General features: G+C 39.8%; 1 protein-coding gene across 9 annotated transcripts in view; it reads left to right on the top strand.

Annotated features, from left to right (window-relative positions):
* Positions 1-24,332, top strand: part of tnip1 (TNFAIP3 interacting protein 1) — a 72,476-nt gene extending 48,144 nt beyond the window's left edge. For 7 of the 9 annotated variants that reach the window (XM_055160139.1, XM_055160141.1, XM_055160135.1 and 4 more), the window contains 10 exons: positions 326-418; positions 528-593; positions 745-876; positions 993-1,121; positions 4,689-4,823; positions 6,869-6,994; positions 8,191-8,274; positions 12,558-12,770; positions 15,548-15,635; positions 18,654-24,332. In XM_055160139.1, the coding sequence (XP_055016114.1) occupies positions 326-418; positions 528-593; positions 745-876; positions 993-1,121; positions 4,689-4,823; positions 6,869-6,994; positions 8,191-8,274; positions 12,558-12,770; positions 15,548-15,635; positions 18,654-18,742 (1,155 nt within the window). In that variant the 3' untranslated portion in view covers positions 18,743-24,332. The remainder of the gene's footprint in view (positions 1-325; positions 419-527; positions 594-744; positions 877-992; positions 1,122-4,688; positions 4,824-6,868; positions 6,995-8,190; positions 8,275-12,557; positions 12,771-15,547; positions 15,636-18,653) is intronic. The other 2 variants (XM_055160140.1, XM_020924591.2) reach the window with 2 other exon arrangements.
* The last annotated feature ends 1,011 nt before the right edge of the window (positions 24,333-25,343 follow it).

Raw genomic sequence — 25,343 nt, 5'->3', positions numbered from 1 at the left:
ATTGATTCAAAGTATTGTCTTGTATCGATCTTGTGGACCCTGTGTCATGTCTGATATCAATTCTGTCTCATCCCACTCCTAATAATCAATCAGTCAAGCTCCATTTCAGACAGTAGGTCCAGAGAATTGGTTTTATTATAGCTACAAAATTATTTCTTTCATTGTCTTCTTAAAACTTACTGTCCCTTCATGGTAGAAGCAAAAAAGACAAAACCATCTCTAATTTTGGCAGTTTGACTCATTCAGACCGGGCTTCTTGCTTAAGTGTTTGACAGGACCATCACTTTAAATTTACTTATTTTTTGTTTCGTTTCTTTCTTTTCAGAGCGGAAAAGCCGCAGAGAAGACGCCGACCAAACATTGTGACATCGAGACCTACGAGAAGAAAATCAAACTGCTGGAGAAACAGAGGAAAGATGTGAGTTCATTCATTTGTTATTCTGTTACATTTATTATATTAAATTTTTTTTGTATGCATTATATTGTATGTTTTTATTGGTGTTATATATTTCTTTATTTTGCGTCAGGTTTTGGAGGTGAATAAACAGTGGGACATCCAGTGGAACGCCATGAAGACGCAGTTTGAACAGAAGGTAAAAGTCACTCACTCTCGGCCTTTTTGTTGAAAATGAAGCTCCAGGACCACAGCTCACCTCTCAATAGTCCGTTTTAGGACCGTTTAATACTAAATTTATCATAACGTGGTATTATATAAGACTATAAAATATTGTGTTTGTGCCTCAGATCACAGATTTGCGGCAGCGTTTGGCCGATTCTCAGAAGACGGTGATGGAGCTGGAGGCGGAGCGAGAGCAGAGGCAAAGAGACTACGACAAGAAACTGCTCTTAGCCAAATCCAAGATCGAAAATGTCCAGGTACAGCGCCCAAAATCTTAAAAGAAGACATTAAAGGGCCCGTATCACGCTATTTTCTGATCTAGGATATAATGATTCATACCTTTCTAATTGACTTTACCTTGATTGTTTTCCAGGGGGAGAAGGAGTGTCTGAACTCAGAGACCACGGAGCTGAAGCAGAAGATTCGCTACCTCCAGGACCAGCTGCTGCCTCTGAGTAAACAGAGAGAGTACCAGGAGAAAGAGATCCAGAGACTCAACCGGGTACAAACCTCCTCTGATACACATCTCCTCCCACACACTCATAGAAAAGGATTATTTGCCTTGCGTCTGTTCAAATCCAGTGTGAAAAAGCTCCGTCCAAACTTGAGACGATCCAACCACAGCCGCTCATTTGTGTCACGTGTCTCTCAAATGCGGAAAACATCTCCTCTTGAAAAGGCTCGTAACATTCAGAACAAAATATGAGTCCTCTTACCTAAGATGAGACATAGTTTGGTCGCCGGTTTCACTTCGTGGAAACCGTGTGACCTCGCAGCGTTAGGATTCATTCGCTCGACGGTAGGCGCGTACAGGTGGGCAAAAATAAAAAATATGAATCGCATGAGTTCGAGTTGTTATACGCAAAACCAATTAATGAATTAAAAAGTAGCGTATAGTGGCTTTTATTGGAAATGTAAATGAACGAGCCAAACATTTATTGTGCAAACAGAACATTTCTTTCAGAGGAACCCTCAGATCCTTCAAGGTATTCAGAAGGTTCAAGAAAAAATACTGAATGAATTTTTGTACTACTAATACATTTTTTCAGTATTTTTAATTCAGTGAGTAATAAACATGACACTAGTAATAATTTCTAGATCAGTGTTATAAACTTGGACTGATATTTCTTGGGAAACAAAGGGCTAATATAATGGAATGGAAATGGACCAATCACAGTTTTTCTTCCAGTTGTATCTGGGTAAATCAGTGACTCCCCCTGCAGCGCTGAACTAAACAAACACCTGCAGGACCTTTGAGAGTTTGAGATCGACAGTTGTCTTAGCCAGTCATATTTCATCGAGTTATGGGCGGGATCATATCATGAAATCTTCCAGGTCTTCGCGAATACACTGTGATAGAATTATGTAAGAAAACCGCACTGGACACCTCGAGCCCACGGCTGGTCTGGAGCCTGCGGAGTCTCGGACACGTTGAATCTCACGTGGTCAGAAAAAAGTGTAAAGAAAAGACATCAAACTTAAAGAAACACTCACGGTGGACTTTTTCAAAATAAAAGCCAGTGAGAAACAGACGTTAACATAAAAAATAAATAAATAATAATAATAATAATAAAACTGCGTTGATGGCATTAAAATAATTGTCGGCGATAATGAATTAAATAGTTAATGCAAAATTAACGCGTTAACGTGCACGGTCCTAAGTTTAACCAGTCGCTGCTGTTTGGTCTTGACGTATGTAATGCGCCAAATAACGTCTTTCCCCTTGATAAAATTCGCCAAACATTCTCTTTGTTCCGGCTTTAAATCCTCGATCTCGGGAATCGTCGCCAACACAGAATGTCCGTCTTCGTCTACATCCGTCTCGACGCTTTGTTTACTGTTGTGCTGTTCCACAAAATCGACCCTGACGGACTCCACGAGTTTGACGTCATGGCTTCACAGCTCTTCCGAGGTTCTTGCAAACCGTCTAGTGTATTCGGATTCCTGACCTAGTCGCTGGAGAGAAATGAAACTGAGCGGAGGCAATACAGTAGGTGGTGCCAGTCTCGCTAATAGTTTGGTGCTTCGATATTTGATTATGCAACTGCAACTGCAACTTTATTTGTAACGGCACAGACTGACCAAAGTGCTCCAGAACATATGAATAAAAACACAATCTAACAAAAACAATAAAACAACATATGAATAAAAACACAATCTAACAAAAACAATAAAACAACATATGAATAAAAACACAATCTAACATAAACAAAAACAATAAAACAACATATGAATAAAAACACAATCTAACAAAAACAATAAAACAACATATGAATAAAAACACAATCTAACAAAAAAAATAAAACAAATAAGACATATGAATAAAAACACAATCTAACAAAAACAATAAAACACATATGAATAAAAACACAATCTAACAAAAACATAAAACAACATAATGAATAAAAACACAATCTAACAAAAACAATAAAAAACATATGAATAAAAAACAATCTAACAAAAACAATAAAACAACATATGAATAAAAACACAATCTAACAAAAACAATAAAACAACATATGAATAAAAACACAATCTAACAAAAACAATAAAACAACATATGAATAAAAACACAATCTAACAAAAACAATAAAACAACATATGAATAAAAACACAATCTAACAAAAACAATAAAACAACATATGAATAAAAACACAATCTAACAAAAACAATAAAACAACATATGAATAAAAACACAATCTAACAAAAACAATAAAACAACATATGAATAAAAACACAATCTAACAAAAACAATAAAACAACATATGAATAAAAACACAATCTAACAAAAACAATAAAACAACATATGAATAAAAACACAATCTAACAAAAACAAAAATAAACAACATATGAATAAAAACACAATCTAAAAATAAATGAATAAAAACACAATCTAACAAAAACAATAAAACAACATATGAATAAAAACACAATCTAACAAAAACAATAAAACAACATATGAATAAAAACACAATCTAACAAATCAATAAAAAACAATAAAAAAAAACAATAAACAACATATGAATAAAAAACACAATCTAACAAAACAATAAAACAACATATGAATAAAAACACAATCTAAACAAAAACAATAAAACAACATATGAATAAAAACACAATCTAACAAAAACAATAAAACAACATATGAATAAAAACACAATCTAACAAAAAAATAAACAACATATGAATAAAACAACAAAAACAAAAACAATGATATGAATAAAACACAATCTAACAAAAACAATAAAACAACATATGAATAAAAACACAATCTTAACAAAAACAATAAAACGACATATGAATAAAAACACAATCTAACAAAAACAATAAAACAACATATGAATAAAAACACAATCTAACAAAAACAATAAAACAACATATGAATAAAAACACAATCTAACAAAAACAATAAAACAACATATGAATAAAAACACAATCTAACAAAAACAATAAAACAACATAATGAATAAAAACAAATCTAACACAAAACAATAAAACACAATAGAATAAAAACACAATCTAACAAAAACAAACATAAAACAACATATGAATAAAAACACAATCTAACAAAAACATTAAAACAACATATGAATAAAAAAACACAATCTAACAAAAACATTAAAACAACATATGAATAAAAACACAATCTAACAAAAACAATAAAACAACATATGAACAAAAACAATAAAACAACATCGTAAAAACAGAATCTAATCAAAACAATCTAATAAAATGTTAACATCTCAAACGGTGTCAAGTGCGTTTTGAGAAGAGATTTAAAAACAGGTACAGTAATCCATTCTGTAAAAATCCGCACTGTTTCTCAGCTCTTTTACGTAGATTTTTCTCTTTTGTTATGTACAAGCAGGCATGTTTGTTTTTGATGCCAATACAGCATGCTTCTTTCTGATTGGTTAATCCACCTGTCAGTCACTCCCTCTGGAAACGGCCCTAATTTAGTTTGATTCATTTTGATTTATTACAGAAACATTTAAGAAAGGTGTCCACATTGGTCCAAAGTTAGTCCATTTTTTTTATTTATACTTAAACTCTGTGTTTGTGTGTGCAGGCGTTGGAGGAAGCCCTGAACCTGCACCCGCCCTCCACGTCCCAGCCTCCTCCGGGACAGAGCAACTTCAGCGACGCAGCCAACAACCTCAAGAAACAAGAGCTGCTCACCCAGATCCAAGTCTTAAAGGAGCAGGTACACGCACACGTAGACCATCGCAATGTATGTCGAATTACAAGTCTCTTTGCTTAAATGAAGAGTTATGGTGCAGAAATAGATAAAAAGAAAAAAGACAGAGGGAACTACATAGACCACGATCCTTTGCTCCATTTCAGTGCAGACGACAAGAAGAAATAACAGTTCGAACACTTTTAAGTCTTAGTTCTTTGGATTAAGTCTTGTCAAGGCTTTTTAAGAGGAAAAAGTCACACACAGTAATATCGCAATAAATATCGTACCGTGAGATTTGAATATTGTTACATCTCTAACTGTGAGACTCCCCACCGTATCGTGAGCTTTCCCACGATATCGCAGTAAATATCGTACCGTGAGGTTGATACCGTGAGGATGTCGTATTGTGAGACTTGGATATTGTTAAAACCCTAGTTATGGGTGGTACTTTAAGATCCTATATTACCAAAAATCTACGCTTGTGAGCTTTAAACCATGTTATAATGTTGTTATCTCCTCAAAAACAGAACTGGAGTTGTGTTTTTTTTCATTCACATGTTTAAGTAACACTTAATTATTATTATTTCTACATCTCCAAAGATCACAGTGAATGTTTCTGATGAGGAAACAACTTTCTAACATGGAGAATAGTAGTGTTGAGTAGATGAAACTTTAAGGTTTCCAATACTGCGTTAACATGGTGTTGGTGCGTTCTACAGTGCCATCTGCTGGTTTAAAAAAAATGAACTGCGTCCTATGCAGAAGTATTGACACAGCACAGCACAGGGCTTGTTCCTTCAGACACAAGGACACTCATTTGTGATAGATTCACGCTGATATCCGACAAATACAACAACAAAACAAAAAGAACTGAGCGGGAAGGTGATGCAGTCTTATGTCTTTAAAGCAAATCACAGCCCTTTGTTCAATAAATCAGGAAAATACGTGATACATGACGAGGTGAATGGGTGTGAAAATGACAGCAGTATAATAGTAAAATAAAGTACTGTATTTTTACTTTAAGTCGCACCAGCCAAAAATTGCGTAATGAAGAAGAAAAAAAAAAACATATGTCGCACCTTTTGGGGAAGTGAAGTTCAAGTAAAAACCATAGAAGAGAGAACAACAGACTGTTAACGTCACATATGAACAGTTCTTCCTTTCAATTGTTCATCCTCTGTGTCACTTCTGAGCAACTCGGCCTCGACCTCCGGAGGTAAACAGAGCGCCGCTTCCTCTTCTGTGTCGCAGTCGTCAGACTCGGCATCAGTTCCAGTTAGAATTATTCAGGTCTTTCTGAATCCCGACAGGATGGTTTCGGTGTCACTGAAGTCCAGGCTTTGTCCATCCATCCAGTGACTTCAGGAAAGTTTCATGGTGCATCCTCCCGGTTGCCGTGAAGCTGTGTTCTCCATCCTCACTTTCCCTCACAAGTTTCTCTCTCACTCCAGACTTTCTTTCTGCTGCTCGATTATAGTTTTCAGCTGCAGATTTCACGACTTGCAGCAGGACAGCGGCTTTTTCTGCAGACAACATGCCCGGAAAACTGACACACAAGACTAGAGCGCCCTCTCATGGCTGTCAGTCTGACAATTTTAATATATAAGTCACAGAAAACATCCAAATCATGAAAAATGTGCCACTTATTGTTTGAAAAATACGGTAATTCTTTCAGTAAATCTGTAGCGAGCTCCACTTTGGACTGATGAAAATGCGCCCAAACAGAACAGAGCTGTCTTCTGCTTCTCCGTCGTTCTGTTGTAAACAGAGACACTGCAACAGATTTGAACCTCGCACTTCGCTCCAAACCATATGCTCTAAACCAGCGATCTCCAAAGGCCGGGCCGTGGGTCGTTTGGTCCGTGCCGCAAAAAAGGTTGGTGGCCGCCGCTCTAAACAAGCCGCCTCAATGTTCCCGACTTGAGACAAACCAAATAACACAGGAGATGTATCAGTTACTTAAAGTTCTTAAAGTGATACACACAGACACACGGCTCGACACGACTCGTTTGGTCCATCTCTAGAAAACTGGGTAACCTTTAAATCCTGTTTTTGTTTTTTATTTTTAGGTGAAGATCTTCGAGGAGGACTTCAGGAAAGAACGCAGCGATCGTGAGCGCATGAACGAGGAGAAGGAGGATCTGAGGAGACAAGTGGAGAGACTACAGGGTCAAATCACCAATCTGACCAACCAGGTAAGAACGTCTGCTCATCTACAAATCTGTTTTATTTTATGTAACTCGTTTCATCCAAAAACCCTGCGTGAATTAACAAGGAATCACTTCTAAGAATGAACTTTCTGTGTTATGTAATAGGGTTTTTAATAGAAAGTTTGAAAAACAGCTGAATCTGTGTGTCATTCATTTATTTGTTTTTCAAAATAAAACCAAAAATAAGAAAATGGAAAGACAACTATTTTCTTCATTATTTGTCTCCAAAACCAAAATGAAAAAACGGATAACTGTAAGATTCATTTTTTCAGTTTTCAGTTTTGTGTTTAAATGAAAAATGGAAAAAAAAACCCGGATAAAACATTTCCCTGACTTAAACTGAGGTGGCGGACTGAACCAGGACTAAACCAGGATTTAAACAGGACTAAACCACGTCCGGGACTGAGGCGGGACTGAGGCCGGGACTGAGGCCGGGACTGAGGCCGGGACTGAGGCCGGGACTGAGGCCGGGACTGAGGCCGGGACAGAGACCGGGACAGAGACCGGGACAGAGACCGGGACAGAGACCGGGACAGAGACCGGGACAGAGACCGGGACAGAGACCGGGACAGAGACCGGAATTGGGAACGGGACCGGGAACGGGACCACGCAAGAACTGAGACCGGGACCAGGATCTGAACTAGGATCTGAACTAGGATCTGAACTAGGATCTGAACTAGGATCTGAACTAGGATCTGAACTAGGATCTGAACTAGGATCGGGACTGAGGCCGGGACTGAGGCCGGGACTGAGGCCGGGACTGAGGCCGGGACTGAGGCCGGGACTGAGGCCGGGACTGAGGCCGGGACTGAGGCCGGGACTGAAAATGGTTCAGTCCTGGTTCAGTCCGTACGCGGTGCAAAACTCCGGCATCGAAGTTTAACTCAGGGAAAAGGGAAACAGTCGTTATTCGATTTTTCCACTTTTTCATTTAAACACAAAATAAAAAAAAAAAATAAAAAACAAATCCTTTTTTTCATTTTAGTTTTGGAGACAAATAACGAAAAAAATTGTAGTTTTTTTGTTTTCTTATTTTTGGTTTTATTTTGAAAAACAAATGAACGACACACGATTCAGCTGTAGTCTCTGTTTGAGTATAAAAAGTATTAAAAGTGTCATATTTTTGAGTCTGACCCGTTTTTTGTTTTTTTGTGTTTTTGTTGTTTTTGTCGTGTGTCCAGCTGCACCAGGCTCAGAACGAGTGTCAGAGAGAGAGGAGCGAGAGGTGTAAACTGGAGAGACTTCAGATGCAGCACCACAAACAGGTGACCACCACAAACACACCACACCTCTACACACAACAAAACACAACACAACACAAACACAAACTCACAAACACCGAAGTACTGAGCAGTTCCAGGAGAAGAGCCTCACTCCAGACCAGACCAGACCAGGGCAGAGCTGTCAGACGCAGAAAACTCTCATTTATCTGATTAAAATAAATAAATGTGTTGATCTGACTGTAGTTTGACCTTCCTCATTTTCCACTGGACTTTTCAACATCACATTTTCACGTTTCAGTTCTCGCCCTTTCAGATTTGTCATTGTATTGTACAGATTTTTTAGTTTCTACATGTTTAATTTCAGTAATTCTATAAAAATGCACACGCAGACTGGATAAACAACTTAACCCGTTTAGAACTTAAGTGAAGCAGCTTTTTCCTCGATCGAGAAACAAACTACATACTTTTACTGTTTTTGTTTTATTTTGTTTTTGTAAAAATTTTAAGGAACTGTATTCAGCCTGTGCTACAGTCGCATCTGACCCTTGATCATTCTGCTCAGTATCTGGACAGGCCTCGGGTTTGGGTCGAGATCGTTCGGGTCAGAAGCCGTTTTCAGGCCGGTCAGAACGGTGCCGGTGCCGGTTCCCGCTCCGGTTACACTGGGCATCAAAGTTTTTACCGAAGAATGAGCTGCGTTCAGACTAGGGATGGGCATGATTAATCGGTTAATCGATAATTGATCATTGAGAATTTCATCGATTACGTTAATTTTAATCGACAAACTGAATGTAGGTTGTTGTGCGTAGAGTACCGTGACCAAACGGGTCTGTACATAGACACAAACAGAAACAGTGGGTCAGTCTGCAACGAACCGAAGCACAAATGTGGATTTAACGATGATTTGTACAAGAAATTCCAGACTTTCCGTTGCGTTGGGGGACAAGTGTGAGTCCATGTGCGCAGTGTATAAAGCAGCACATATGTTTCTGTGTCCAGTGGGAAAAAGTTTTTCCAGGTGAGAGTCGCTCAATGTGGATGACGAGGCCCCGCCCCCCTCCCCCCGTACGCTGTCCTGGTTTTGACAAACACAAATCTGGTCACACTGACCTGTATTCACCTGAGTCATGTCTTTTAATCCAACAGAAATTGAACCACATCAGCGACACAAGAGCTGGAGTTTTATCTTCGCTTAGTTTATGCAAATTAGTGATGTGGTTTTAAGTTTTGTTTCTGTGAGAGTTGAACAAAACTGAATTAAACACATTATAATGTCAAACAGCTGATGTGGATCTAGAGTCGTTACGGTTTATATGTCGTAAAGTTGAATTTATTTATACAGATTAGTGCAGATAGTAATAATAATGATGATCATTTTAATATAAAAGCATTAATGATTAATCGATAATCGATCGTTAATTCTTCCGACGATCGATTAAGAAAATTTCATCGAATGCCCGTCCCTAGTTCAGACCGTTTAAGTGAACCCGCGATGCGTCATCGACAGAGGGTGTGGATTTACCACCAAATAAAAACAAGGCCACACGAAAGAAAATAATCATGGATCGCATCATGGACACCGGCGAGCATTTAGACTCGTACAAATCATTATGTGTCTACGCTGAGTCCAAAGATGTAACCTTTACCATGCGAACATAGAGCAAGTATTTGGTCTTTTGGTTCTCCTCCATGTTCCACACACATTTTCTTTGTTTATTTTACCATGTGTGACCCGGATGAACCCGCTGATGTCTTCTGTGTGAACAGTGTTGGGAAGGTGACTTTTAAAATGTAATCCCCTACAGATTACAGATTACATCCCCCAAAATGTAGTTTGTAACGTAATCCATTAAATTACTTCAGGTGAGTAATGTAATCTGAATACTTTGGATTACTTGATTTGCTGTAGAGAAGCAAAGATGAGGATATCGTAACATCAGATGTTTTGTCTGATAAAAGAAAATCTTTACTTAACCGAATTAAAAATATTATTGATAGAAGAAGAGGAGACGTGTCCGCACAGCATGGTTTAGTCCTGTTAAATCCTGTTTTAGTCCTGGTTTAGTGATGGTTTAGTCCTGGTTTTAGACCTGGTTTAGATCTAGTTTAGATCTAGTTTAGACCTGGTTTTAGTCCTGGTTTAGACCTGTTTTACTCCTGTATTAGTCCTGGTTTTGTCCTGGTTTAGTCCTGGTTTTAGACCTGGTTTAGACCTGGTTTAGATCTAGTTTAGACCTGGTTTAGACCTGGTTTAATTTTCGGCAATGAGTGGAATTACTGAAAAAAAAAAAAGCAGCAGCCGAAACATAAATCCAGCTCTTACTGTACGACCTTTAAAAAAAAAAACCTCAAGAAGTCAACTGTATTTCAGTTTTGAACCTGTCCAAGTCCAAAATCATCATTACAGTTGTCGAAGGGAAAAGGTTAGATTTGATTTGGACACAGATGAGTCAGGTTTAGGCTGACCAGATTTTCAAAATAATAAACTGGGACATCCCCTGTTTGTGTTGGTTGTTAATAATAAAACTGTGAAACAAATGCGTCATTACCAGGGATGTAACAGTAACCAAAATATCGTGATATTTTATTGTTAAAGTTCTCACAATAATATCGTGGACCATCACAATATATAGAATTACAAGTCTCTTTGCTTAAATTAAGAGTTATGGTGCAGCAATCGAAATAAATATAATGAAATATAAACAAAATAAATATCGTACCGTGAGGTTCATACCGTGACGAATATCATATCGTGAGACTTTTATATCGTTACACCCCTAGTAATTAATTAATTGTTCTGCACTCGGCTCATTCATGACTAATGTGAGTCAGTATAGTCACGTTTTCCTTTGTGTTTTGGTAGTTTTTAAGCATCTTTTCTGTATTTTACATAAACAAATCACAATTTATGCCTCTTTTTACTGTTGGCAAGGGTCAAATTGGTGAAAAATAGCGACACCTGGAACATTTCTTGTATAAAACTGCGACAAATCACTGGGTTTTGGATAAATCTGTTGGGACACAGGCTCAAAACTGGGACTGTCCCGGGTAAATGGGGACGTCTGGGTCACACTAGCTTGGTCAAGTTTCTTTTTGAAATGTATTTTGCACGTGGGTTCGGTCAAGTGTTAACGGAGGGAAACAGAGGCAGATTTTTGACATTCAAATGTCTCTTATTCAGAAACTAGAGGGACTATTGAAATAAGTAAAGTATCAGAATGTAGGAAAGAGTTACACTCCAACAGGGTCAAGTTAAACCTGTGATATTCTTTCAAGTTGTTGACAAAAAAATTTTAAAAACTCATGTCGGTAACGGAGGGAATGAAATATGCAGCACTTTTTGGGCAATAAATCCAAACAGTGATAACTCTTGGTTCTCACTTACATATCCTTAACAAACTGGTTTGAATATTTGCTTCATATAGTTTTCTACCATATGGTACAAGATTAGGTTGAAAAACCTCTGACTTTTTGACTCATGAGATTTTTTATTAAGAAAGTTCATGGTAACGGAGGGAAAATTGTACAAACAAGTAGAAGGTGCATGATTTTACATGATTTGTCAACTTTTTTCTTCCGAATACTTTAATATTACTTCAAAATGAAAGGAAACTATTTCTATAAAATATGTCAGTCCTTCCAAGCAAATGTTTATCATTTAAAATAAATTTTAAAAAAAAATCATGTACCTTCATCAACAGTTCAAAGCTGGAATAACACAAGATATGATGAAATACATCCATTTATTGACATGATCTGCAGGTCTTTGAAATTTGGGAAATAATTTTTGTTCCATGTTTCATACATGGTCTGTTTAAAACATATGGAACTTTAGAACCAAAAATGGTACAGAAAAAAGGTCAACAGTTTCATAAACTAGAGAACATATGTATCTGTTCAATACATTTTTATATATTTACTTCTGCTTGACCGGGCCCACATATAACATAACAATAAAAAACACTCTAGATAAAAAGTAGGTGCCAAAAGAGGCAAAAAACCTAAAAGAAAATTGAACATTATCACTATGTATTAAAAAAATAATACATTTTAAAATTACACCATGGATTAAATTCATTTGATTAAAACTCAATGAAACATCCACAGTTGAATGATTATCAAACATTATCATGAAATATCAACCATTTTCCTCAAACTCCTTAAATTTAAACCTTAAATGTTTCATAAATGTTTCATCCAGTTCCATAAAGTTTCCTCCTCATCTTCTTCATGTTCATAATGTTGGTTGTTTCCATGCTCAGTGTAAAGTTCTTGAAAGTCTCGTGTTGTTGTTCGTCATGGTAACGGGCTGGTGCTGGTCGTAGGGGCAGACTCAGGACAGACGTGACCCCCCCGCTGTAGGCCCCGCCCCCGTGCTAGGCCCCGCCCCCCTCAGCCCGCCGTACTGCGGGCCGTTTGTGCAGGTGCAGGGGCAGGGGCTGGAGGCGTGGCCCATTCACTTCCCCCCGAGGATCGCCACGGCAACAGGGCCCACAGCAGCCCCGCCCCCTGTCCGGGACTACCCGCCCACCGCCGCGGTAAGACTGGTACTACTACTACTACTACTGCTACTACTACTACTGCTACTACTACTGCTACTACTATACTATTACTACTGCTACTACTGTCAACTACCCGCTCAACGCTGCAGTAAGACTGGTACTACTACTACTACTACTACTACTACTATCACTACTACTACTACTACTACTACTACTGTCACTACTGTCAACTACCCGCCCACCGCCGCGGTAAGACTGGTGCTACTATTACTACTACTGCTACTGTTACTATTACTGCTGCTACTACTGTGTACTACTGCTGTAGGCTACTGCTGGTACTGGTACTGCTACTACTTCTACCATTACTGCTACTACTACTACTACTATTACTACTACTGTATACAAGCCGCCCAACGCTCCGGTAAGACTGGTACTTCTACCTATACTACCAATGGTAATGCTGCTGCTATTTCTACTATTAATACTGCTACTTTTTCTACTACTAATACCATTACTACTGTACTACTACTACTGTACTGCTACTAAACAATTTCCAAGTAAAACTGGTACTACTACTGGTACTGTTTCTTCCACTGTTACTACTGCTACTTATACTACTGTACCACAATGCCAGGGAAGACTGGTAGTATTACTACTACGTCTACAATTACCACTGTAGACTACTGGCCCAGTGCCCCGGTGAGACTGCTACTACTACTACTACTGCTACTTCTACTGCTACTTCTACTGCTACTACTACTACTACTATATTACTGTAGACTATTGGCCCAGTTCTCTGCTTTGTGTTCTGCTGCTTTTCTTACTTTTTCTACTGTCCATGAGTTTCCATTTTGTTGCCATAGCGATTAACAATTTCACAATGCCTTTATACTTCTACTACAACTGCGTACTACTACAGTATTACTACTACTGCAACTATCTTTCCACCACTGACTGCCAGCCCAATGCCCAATGCTACTTTTACTGCATACACATCCAGCCCTGGTACTGGGACATACTGCTTCTGCTGATACTACTACTGCTACTACTGCTGCTACTACTACTACTACTACTGCTACTACTACTACTGCTACTACTACTACTACTGCTTCTACTACTGCTTCTGCTGATACTACTGCTACTGCTACTGCTACTGCTACTGCTACTGCTACTACTACTGCTTCTGCTGATACTACTACTGCTACTACTATTGCTACTACTACTGCTTCTGCTGATACTACTGCTACTGCTACTGCTGCTTTAAAATTTTACTCCAACTTTTCTTCAAAATAATGTCCCTTTTTCACTTAAATTCTGGAGTGGCTACTATTTAAAAGGCTCTTCTTTCTATCTGATTTTCTATTTCGATGCTTCAGGCCTAAAGCACAAACACACACACAAACACACACACAAACACACACACAAACACACACACCCTTCATCTCACTGGGCCTCATTCATGAAACAAATTTTATACTTTAGTCCTTCTCATGAACATTTTTTGGAATTCACAAACTTTTTTTTTAACTGAAAATGTTAAAATGTTCTTCTGGAAGAACAAATCCTATGTCAGGAGCATCGTAAGAACAAAAAAATCAACGGTTTTAGAATTTTATTGTTCTGATAATGCAACTAAAAATTCTAATTCCTCCATGATTGTAAGTGATATATTTTCTTAAATTATTTCCTGTAAAAATATGACTGTGTGACAGAGCATGTGTCTATTGGGTCTAACACAGAGTTTCCGCGCTGGACTCAACACCAACATCACGCCTCATGACCAGAGCGCACTCTTACTACAAATAATTCTGACCCCGACCCCCATTACAGTCAGGAGCGAGAATGTGGCCCCCAGAGACAAAAGTTGGGAGACCCCTGACTTAAAAATTTTCCTCCGTGAGTGTGTTCATGTGAGTTTGGACTTTTAAAATCGCTGCTGAAGATGTAAAACAATCTGTAGACGCTCCACCTGACTTTCTCGTTCACTCTCCGTCATGTCAAAATACCAAACCCACATTGGCGACGTTTTGTGAATCTGGAGCAGAGTCTCTCCGCATCTTTTTAAAGTGGAAGTTAGGAACATTTTTAAAGAAAAGATTCATGAATGTGGCCCAGTGATTCTCCTGTGTGTACGTCTGGTTTGTTGTGTTTTGTGAATGAGATGTACCGTATTTTCCGGGCTATTGGGCACGGTTTTAAGCCTCCAACCCCATCAAAAAACGACAATCCAGAGCGCCCTATACACGAATCCACTCGGGTGTCCACTCGGCACGCCAACGCGCACGGAGCAGACGGCGAAAAACACCCGCAGACACACTCATCGCTCCACGCCGACGAGGAACGGAACGGAGGAACGAACCGAAAAAGCGAGCGCGACGTGCCACTTCTAGACACGACTGAACGACTGAGTCACTGCGAACACGCCGACAATCCGTTGGTCCCAGACACACCCTCCCTACACGCCACAACTGAACAAAGCCCAGAGTCACCGTGAACGAACAAACAAACAAAACCACTCACCCATCACACTGTTGGGTTTCCTTTAAAGTCCCACGCGGTTTATTTGTGGAAAAAGTTAGAAAATAGACCTTTTAATGACAGTGCGACTTATAATCCAGAGCGACTAATAGCCCGGAAAATACGGTATATTTTAAATAGTTTGTGTTGTGTTGTGTTGTAAGCAGGTTGTGTTGTGTTGTTGTGTTGTGTTGTAAGCAGGTTGTGTTGTGTTGTAAGCAGGTTGTGTTGTGTTGTTTGTAAGCAGGTTGTGTTGTGTTGTGTTGTAAGCAGGTTGTGTTGTGTTGTGTTGTAAGCAGGGTTTCCCGTGGCAGTCGTCCTTCTCTCAGCCCAGAGGAGCCAGAGCCGTGGGGGAGAGTCTACGACCGCCTCCAGAGAACGCAGGTAACACACACACACACATATATATATATACACACACACATATACACACACATACATACATACACGCACATATACGCACATACACACACACACACACACACACATATACACTCACACATACACGCATACACACATATATACACACTCACATATACACACACACACATATACACACACATACATACATACACGCACACACACACACACACATATATATTCACACATACACGCATATACACACACATATATATATATACATACATACATACATACACACACACACACACACACACACACACACACATATATACATATATATATATATATATACACACACACATATATATATATACACACACACACACATATACATACACATACATACACACATATATACACGTATATACACACACACATATATACATACACACACATACACACACATATACACATATATACACACACACATATATACATACACACACATACACGCACACATACACACACACATATATACATACACGCACACATACACGCACACATACACACACACATACAGGTAACAAAGCTATCTACGCTTTTATTCTCCACACTTTTTGGGGGTGAACTTCCAAGCTGCAAATCTGCGCCATCAACCACTAATAACACACACACGCACAAATACACACGCAGTTAACACACACACACACGCACACACAGTTGACACACACCACATTCAAACTAGACAATGTGGGTGAAATGTAACTCTTGTGTGTACAGTGTATTGGAAGTGAAACTGTGACCTTTGTGTGAGTGAACTCTGTAACACACTTGGTTGTGACCCAGGGGGAAGTTTCTGACAATAAAATTGTAATGTACTGTATTTCTGGGACTAAAAGTCGCGCCAGCCAAAAATGCATAATGAAGAAGAAAAAACATAAGTCGCATCTTTTGGGGGAAAACCGAAGAACCGACATTTCCTGTGTAAAGTGAAGTTCTAATAAAAACAACGGAAGAGAGAAGAACAGACTGTTAACGTCACATATGAACAGTTCTTCAGATAAACTACAACATAAACAATAGAACAGAACAAGTTTAACAAACTCTCCATCTCACTCCAAATCACTAAATCCATTTAATTCTTCATCCTCGGTGTCACTTCTGAACAACTCCCTCGACCTCCAGGAGGTAAACAGAGCGACGCTTCCTCTTCTGTGTCGCTGTCGTCAGACTCAGTATCAGTTCCAGTTAGAATTATTCGGGTCTTTCTGAATCCCGACAGGATGGTTTCAGTGTCACTGAAGTCCAGGCTTTGTCCATCCATCCAGTGACTTCAGGAAAGTTTCATGGTGCATCCTCCCGGTGTCACAAGTTTCTCTCTCACTCCAAATTTTCTTTCTGCTGCTCGATTATCGTTTTCAGCTGCAGATTTCACGATTTGCAGTTTGTAATCTGTAAAATCTGATTTTGTTTTTGGGGGCATTTGTGTTCAGTCTTCTCCGTCTTTGTCTTTATAAGTTTGTTTAAATGTTTAATTGTTCAGTGGTGCAGAAGTAATGCTGCGATCAACTGACATGATACAGACAGAACAGAGGCTCTTTCTGCAGGAGACATGTGCAGTAGAGCCAAGTGACAGTGGTACAGGAGGAAAGGGTGAAGTATAGTTCTGCATTGAGTCAACACGCACTGCCACCATCGCCTTGTTGCCGTCGTTTTTTAGATTTGTGGATCTGCGTCGAGGTCTGTGCACCGCGAAATAATTCACCTCTGAAATGCTAAGAGGCTAGAATATCTGTCCATTCATATAAACGTGTGTCTGTGTGCACAACCTGCAGATGTATAATCTCTGAAATGTTTCACATGAGCTAGTCTCCATGTCCAGAGATCCGGTCGCCGAGGCCCCCGCCGTCGACTGCTGCGGGTGGTGGGCCCACGTGAGGAAGACCCCACGTCGCTCGTTCGGGCTGAGCCCGGCCGGGCCCCGTGGGGGAAGGCCCGGCCACCAGGTGCTCGCTGGGAAGCACCCACCCCAGGCCTGGCTCCAGGGTGGGGCTCCGGTGATGCCGATCCGGGTGACGTAACTGGCCTCGTTGGTACGCTTGTCATATAGGGCTTCTGGAGGGAAGGCTTCGGGAGGAGCTCGGAGTAGAGCTGCTGCTCCTCCATGTCGAGAGGAGCCAGTTGAGGCTCGGGCATGGAACAGATGTCTCCTGGACGCCTCCCTCGGGAGGTGTTCCGGCATGTCCAACCGGGAGGAGGCCCCGGGGAAGACCCAGGACACGCTGGAGGGACTATGTCTCTCGGCTGACCTGGGAACACCTCGGGGTCTCCCCGGAGGAGCTGGAGGACGTGTCTGGGGTGAAGGAAGTCTGGGAGTCCCTGCTTAGACTGCTGCCCCCGCGACCCGGCCCCGGATAAGTAGAAGAAAATGGATGGATGGAAGTTTAACATGACAGAAACACAGAACAGACTCACCATCAGCAGAACACCCCTCTGTCACAGAAAGAACACTCATATTCCACTGAGTCGTGTCCTTTAGTCCGAGCCATGTGGTTTTATGTTTTGTTTCTGTAAAACGTAAACAAATATGCGCAAAGCTGCATTAAACACATTATTACTCAATGTGTATTGAAAGAAAGTAAAGCTGAGTACAGGAAATGTGTGTAGTGCGGTGGTAGGGACGACCAGTCACAGCTCTTATCGTCTGCGTCGTTTCAATGCGTAGTTAGAGTTCGGAGGTGCATGTCGGTCGACGCAGACGCTCTGCGTGGGGGGTACACGCCGACACACATGATTTGACACTGGACTGTAAATTGGCCTTAAGGAGCAGCAGATACTGACACACAAGACTAGAGCCTCTCCACACTTCACTCAAACATTTTAATATAGAAGTCACAGAAACACCCAAACCATGAAAAAAAGTGCAACTTATAATCTGAAAAATGCTTTTCTGTTATGTACTTTATATAACATGTACTTTGTGTATTTCTACCTTTCCACAGTGCACTTAACTCTTACTCTCTTTCCTTTGTTCTACAGATCCGTCGGCAGCGGCCACAGTGGCGCCCCCTGCTGCCGCTGCATTTGCGAAGCGCGAGCGTCAGCCCGCGGACCCCGGGAAGCACTGAGGCCCGCGGCGCCGGCGGCTTCTCTTTCCTACTGTAGATATCGACCGTGTGTTTATACTTGGTTTTCTAAAGCTCTTTGTGGACACTTGGCTCTTCTCTACACACATGGATTTGATTTCCCTCTTTTTTATGATCAGGATTTGGAGTTGTTTGTTAAATAGGTTGGAATATGTGATCGTTCTTTCTGCAAATATGTAAAAAAAAAAACACAAAAAAGTGGCACTTAGTTTTGTAGGGTTTGAACAAGCCATTCCCCGGGTCAGATATAGGACTCCATTCCAGCCATACTCATGTGAACGTGACGACAGCGCACGCCGCCGCGGGAACTCAGCCTCATAAAATACAAATAATTATACATCATAAACAGTGGAAATATCCCTCTGTAACACTTTTAATCATGTTTAATTTACTGTTTTTGTTCGCCCAAGCCTCACTTTTCATTTAGTTTTGAAACAAGAGCAGCTCATTCAGTAATTAATTTCCAAAAAAACACAATTACAATTTAAAGTGCATATGGCAGGTCTTTGTATTTTTCAAATTTTGACTTTTAAATCAGTCCAGAGGCAGTTTATGGACAAAAAAAGTTGAAAAATAAAACAAAAATACTGAAAGAGTAGCGCCATCTTCAAAAATAAAAAGAGGAATACTGTAAATAAAATAATAATAATTTGTCTAATAATCATAACTATTGTGTAATTTTGACATGTTTGGACCATTGAAAATAATAAAATAAAATAAATAAAATTACAGCTACATATAACCAGGAGGTAGTTTTTTAAATTATTTTTTTTATTTTATTATTTTATTTATTTATTATTATTATTATTATTTTTTGTTATTATTTTATTTTATTTGTTATACATTTTTTTATTATTTCAATTTTTTTTTTTTTTTTTTTTTTTGGAAGTGAAATTATAAACTTTTTAAAACTTTGCTGAAACAAAAACAACAACAAAAAATAGAAAGTAAAAATTTTTAAATGAACTAACCTGTCATATGCACTTTAAATTAAAATACAATAAAATTGAAAATACGAAATAAAAAGACTTAATATTGTCCCTATTTTGAAAACAGAAAACTATTTAAAATTAAAAATTAAAAAAACGCTTAATGGTATTAATTAATCCACATTTAATTTGGTATTTTTTACTCAATTCCTTCAACAATTCTCAACGTTGACAAGCGAAAAAAGCACAACGAAAAACCAATTAACTCAAAAGTACAATTACAATTTCTCACCGCGTCGCCGATAAAACAAAACTATCCACGACGAAAATTCACGTAAAAAATTTCCCACGTCACGAAGCTTTGTTCCCCGAAACGTGCGCTGTCCGTCTTCATCGATGTTCTACGACTGTCCCACGCAAACCGACGATGGGAAATTGAATTGAATTTATTTTATTTTTTTTATATTTTTAGTTTTTTTTTATTTTTTTGGATTATTTTCTAAAGCAAAGATGCGATTGTGATTATTTATTTATATCCTGCTGTTTTTTGATAGTTCCATTGGATCCGTGTGCACCATTGTCCTGGGTAATGCTGTTTCTCTGTGTCGTAGATTTAAAAAAAAAAACAAAAAAAAAAAAACTCTCGTAGTATCGAAAAAAACTCCCCCCCCCATTTCGTTCGTACCGCGCTCGGACGTTTAAAGACACACACACGAACACACACACACACACGAACAAACACGCGACGTCCACGCAAACCACGCGCGCACGGGCCGTTTCCATGACGATGGACCTAAACTCATTCGCTCGTCCGGCGGCGGCGCGTTCACAGACGTCGCCCGTCACTCTGTTTTTGTTTTTGTTTTATTTGTTTTTATTAAAGAGAGGTTGATGTTTTTTGCATACCGGAGCTGGTTTCTACAAAATAAAAATAAACAAATTAATAAATAGCGACTTTTCGAAATGTTTTAAAATTTGGCGAAAAAAAACAACGCAGAATTTTGATGAATTTTTGACGATTTAATCAAAGGTGCGTTGTGTAACTTTTCTCGCAGAGGAGTCGTCGCTTGCTGCCGTTTCCCGGAATGTTCCACAGTATGACTTGACGCGTATTTGTCGCTATGGAAACTGCAGGAGGTGACACCGCAGGGGCCAAGTTACATGTCAGATCTGTGGAGAGGCGAGCCCACTCACTGTAAGAATGCAAAGGCCATACATTAACCAACATTATTGAGTAAATTCAAGATGGAGATTTTTAAAGCCACACCGGGACATTCCAGACAAAACTATAATATCTCCATGGAGACGAGGAGCTGGCAGACCCTCCACCAGAAAAGTTACACAATGCACCTTTAATTAAAAATGTTTGTAATAGTTTTATTTAATATTATTAATTAAAGGTTCTGGTTGAGTGTTCGGTCACCCGTTTCTCTCCGTGGTGATACTGTCTGGAATGTTCCACAGTATGACTTTACACTTATTTGTCGCTATGGAAACAGCAGGTGACGCCACAGGGGCCAAGTTACATGTCAGATCTGTGGAGAGGCGAGCGCACTCACTGTAAGAATGCAAAGAAAACCCGTGTTATTAAGAAAATGCAAGAGACGTTTAAAGCCACACTGGGACATTCCAGACAGAACTGTAACAAAACTCCACCAGAAAAGTTACACAGTGCATCTTTAATTCAAAATATTAAATAAAATTGTAAAAACATATATAAAAATTCTTTGTTTTTCCAATGTTTGTAACAGTTTTATTTAATATTTTTAATTAAATGTTCTGGTGGTGTCCTGTCACCTGCTTCTCCCCTCGTCTGGAATGTTCCACAGTATGACTTTACGCTTATTTGTCTCTATGGAAACAGCAGGGGACACCACAGGGGCCAATTTAAATGTCAGATCTGTGGAGAGGCGAGCCCACGCACAGTTAGAACGCAAAGAAAACTCATGTTATTGAGTAAAGGCAAGATGGGTAGGATTAAAGCCACACTGGGACATTCCAGATAAAACTGTAACATCTCCATGGAGACGAGGAGATGGCAGATCCTCCACAAACGTTACAGAGTGCAGCTTTAATTAAAGATATTAAGTAGAATTGTTAAAAAATTATCAAAATGATGTGTTTTCTCCACATTTTTAAACAATTTTATTTAACATTTTTACTTAAAGGTTCTGGTGATCTTGTCTGTAATGTTCCACAGTGTAGCATTACATGTGTTTATCTCTACGGAGACAACAGGTGACGCCACAGGGGCCAAGTTACGGGTCAGATCTGTGGAGAGGCGAGCCCACTCACTGTAGGAAAAGTGCAATAAAACATTTTTAGGTCAATAAAAACCCACGTTATTGAGAAAAGGCGAGACGGACACGTTTAAAGCCACACCGGAACTTTCCAGACAAAACCGTAACATCTCCTCGTTTCCGTTTCCACCAGAAAAGTTACACAGTGCAGCTTTTAAATTATTCGTAAAGGAATCAATGTAATGAAAGATTTTTAAGTTCAAGTTCAAGAAGTTACGATGAGGTCAAATTTTCGTTTTGTATTTCAACATTTTAAAAGAAAATCTCTTTTTGTGGTTTGATTTTGGGTTTTTTGACCAAAATTGAGATTCAAATTGAAACGCTAAATCCAAATTTCCAAAAATTAAAGCAGTAACGCTGTAAAACTACTTTTTAAAGGCGCCGTACCTCATTTTTACGGTCTTAAAAAAAACGCGAAAAACAAAACCGTTCATTTCAAATGGTTTTCAGTGCGCACAAACCAACTACTAGCATGCTAAAGAACACTTCCTGATACTACAATTCGATGCAGGCAGTACACAGCAGACGTATTCTGACCTCAACAGCTGCTTTAGCAATAAAAGCGCAAAGTTAAGACAAATTTTGCGCAAATATTTGGGAAAAAAAAGTCCAACGCTGTTAAAATTCAAAACAAATTTGAAGTTTTAGTGACGAAACCAGCTCCGTCTTTTCTCTTCATCTGAGTGTGTTTTGTATTTGAACTTTTTTCTTGTTTCCAAATCTCTGTTTTCAATGAAGTACAAGTACAAGTACAAATACTGCATACCACAGTTGGACCACAGGTACTTCAAACTTCACAAAGGCCCAGGTCTCAGGAGTTAAAGCTTCTGTTGTCACGGTGCAAATTTGGCTCATTTTTGAAATTTTAATCCATAAAAAAATTTACGAAAGCGATTAAAAATGATTAAGTGATAAAGCTGTGTTGTTTTTGACGCCCCCTGGTGTCTGAGGATAAAATAAAAAAAAATAGTAAAAGTAGAAAAAGTTGAATTTGTGATTTAATTTTTGACTGAAACGAGAAACGGAAATGTGCGATTTGAGATTTGACAAACAGTTTTTAACACTAAAATCTGGGTCCCACTTCTGCAGTCCAGACCTCGGTCCAGACTCCGGTCCAGACTCCACCCCGGTCTCTAGTCCCGGTCCAGTCCTGGTCTTTATTAGTGCTGTTCTGCTCCTCAAAAGGCGGTGGACCAGACGCCGGGCCTTGGTCCAGACTCCGGTCCAAACACCACCTCGGTCTTTAAGTCCTGGTCTTTAGTCCTGGTCTGCTCCTCAAAGGGCCTTGGTCCAGACTCTGGTCCAGACTCTGGTCCAGACTCCGGTCCACCCTGGTCTTTAGTCTTGACTCCGGTTCCTGGTCCAAACTCTGGTCCAGACTTTGGTCTTTAGTCCTGACTCCAGTCCCTGGTCCAGACTCTGGTCCAAACTCTGGTCCAGACTTTGGTCTTTAGTCCTGACTCCAGTCCCTGGTCCAGACTCTGGTCCAAACTCTGGTCCACCTTGGTCTTTAGTCCTAACTCCGGTCCCTGATCCAGACTCTGGTCCAGACTCTGTTCCAGACTCCAGTCCACCCTGGTCTTTAGTCTTGACTCCGGTTCCTGGTCCAAACTCTGGTCCACCCTGGTCTTTAGTCCTGACTTTGGTTCCTGGTCCAGACTCTGGTCCACCCTGGTCTTTAGTCCTGACTCTGGCCCAGACTCTGGTCCAGACTCTGGTCCACTCTGGTCTTTAGTCCTGACTCTGGTCCAGACTCTGGTCCAGACTCTGGTCCAGACTCTGGTCCAGACTCTGGTCCAGACTCTGGTCCACTCTGGTCTTTAGTCCTGACTCTGGTCCAGACTCTGGTCCAGACTCTGGTCCAGACTCCAGTCCACCCTGGTCTTTAGTCTTGACTCCGGTTCCTGGTCCAGACTCTGGTCCAGACTCTGGTCCACCCTGATATTTAGTCCTGACTCTGGTTCCTGATCCAGATTCTGGTCTAGACTGTGGTTCACCCTCTGGTCCTGTTCCTAAAGGGCTCTAATCCAGACCACGGTCCTAGGTCCAGACTCTGGTCCTGGTCTTCAGTCCTGCTCCTAAAGGGTGGTGGTCCAGACTCTTTGGTCCAGACTCTTTGGTCCAGACCCTGGTCCCGGTCTCCAGTCCTGCTCCTAAAGGGCTTTTTTTTCTCTTTCTCTCTGTGTTTTTCTCTGGTCTGAGTTTAGGGATCACAGTTAAAGTCGTTGCACTTTTTGGTACGCTGTAAAAACGCCGTTGTTTTTCCTGTTTCTTTGCTCTTAGGCGAAAGCACATGTGACACTTTTGTATTTGACTGGCTTAATAAATCTATTCTAAATGTTACACCGAGTCCGAGCTTTTGTTTCTCTCCACAGACTCAAGAAAGAAGGAAAAACTGGACTGACAGAGTTTAATGTTGAATATGTAACTTTAAACACTGAACAACGAGGAGTCACGTGTTCTGAAGTTTTAACGACGAGCAGGACACTGATGTTCCTCCACGAACTGCGTTAAAACTGCAGAACGCGTGACTCCAGGTTTTTTAATGCACTTATTGTAGCCTCCCGGTTGAAATGATGGTCTCTGACGGTTCACAACTTTTTATTTTTGGCCCTTGTTTGTGAACACACTGTAAGAGCGCCAAAAAAAAAAAAAGAAAAAAATAATTGGCTCTTACAGTGTTCCCTTTTACTCCTTTTAACCTTAATTACTGTTTACCAGCAACAAATCTCATAAAGTCTGAATTTTAGTATTAAAGGTTGTATAGAGGATTTTTTTTGTTTGTTTCAAATTGTCATTGAAAGTTTAAAACACCATTACAGAGATGCTGCAGCCTTGTAATTATGATGACCAAAAAAAAAAAGAATGAAAATCTATCAACTGTGGACGTGTTGAGGCCAGAGAAACATCAGCCAATAGAAAACGAGGCTGCCTCATTTTCTATTGGCTGTTGGGTTTTCAATCAAACTTCCTACATTTCTAGTGTAACTGACTCGTCGGCGCGCTGGGATTATGTGGTTCTTTATGCGGTTCTTAGAGGCTTTTTCAAACTGTAGCTTCGTCACAGTTCGCACAAAGTTTGTGCGAGAATCCACGGCCAGTTCGCCGCAAAAGAAAGTCAGTTTTTGAGGTCGCTGAAAGAAGAAGAGAAGGAGAAAAGGAGCGAAGACAAACTGAGGTGAGATTGGAGATTCCTTCCAGCGATTGCGAGACTGAAGCAGACGAAGGGGTCGGTCTGGTCCCGGTCTCAGTCCTTCGTCGGTCGCTAAAATATTTCTAGGCAGGTCACTTCAACAGTAATTCTGAACGCGCACTGGATGTAAACAAGCGTGATTTCTAGAGTAAAGAGGCGGG

This window comes from Boleophthalmus pectinirostris, unplaced genomic scaffold (assembly GCF_026225935.1).
Source record: "Boleophthalmus pectinirostris isolate CB_2022bp ecotype Guang Dong unplaced genomic scaffold, ASM2622593v1 HiC_scaffold_3, whole genome shotgun sequence".
In the NCBI taxonomy this organism is placed as follows: domain Eukaryota; kingdom Metazoa; phylum Chordata; class Actinopteri; order Gobiiformes; family Gobiidae; genus Boleophthalmus; species Boleophthalmus pectinirostris.
The sequence above is the reverse complement of the archived record's forward strand: the minus strand, read 5'-3'. Positions and strand labels throughout refer to the sequence as shown.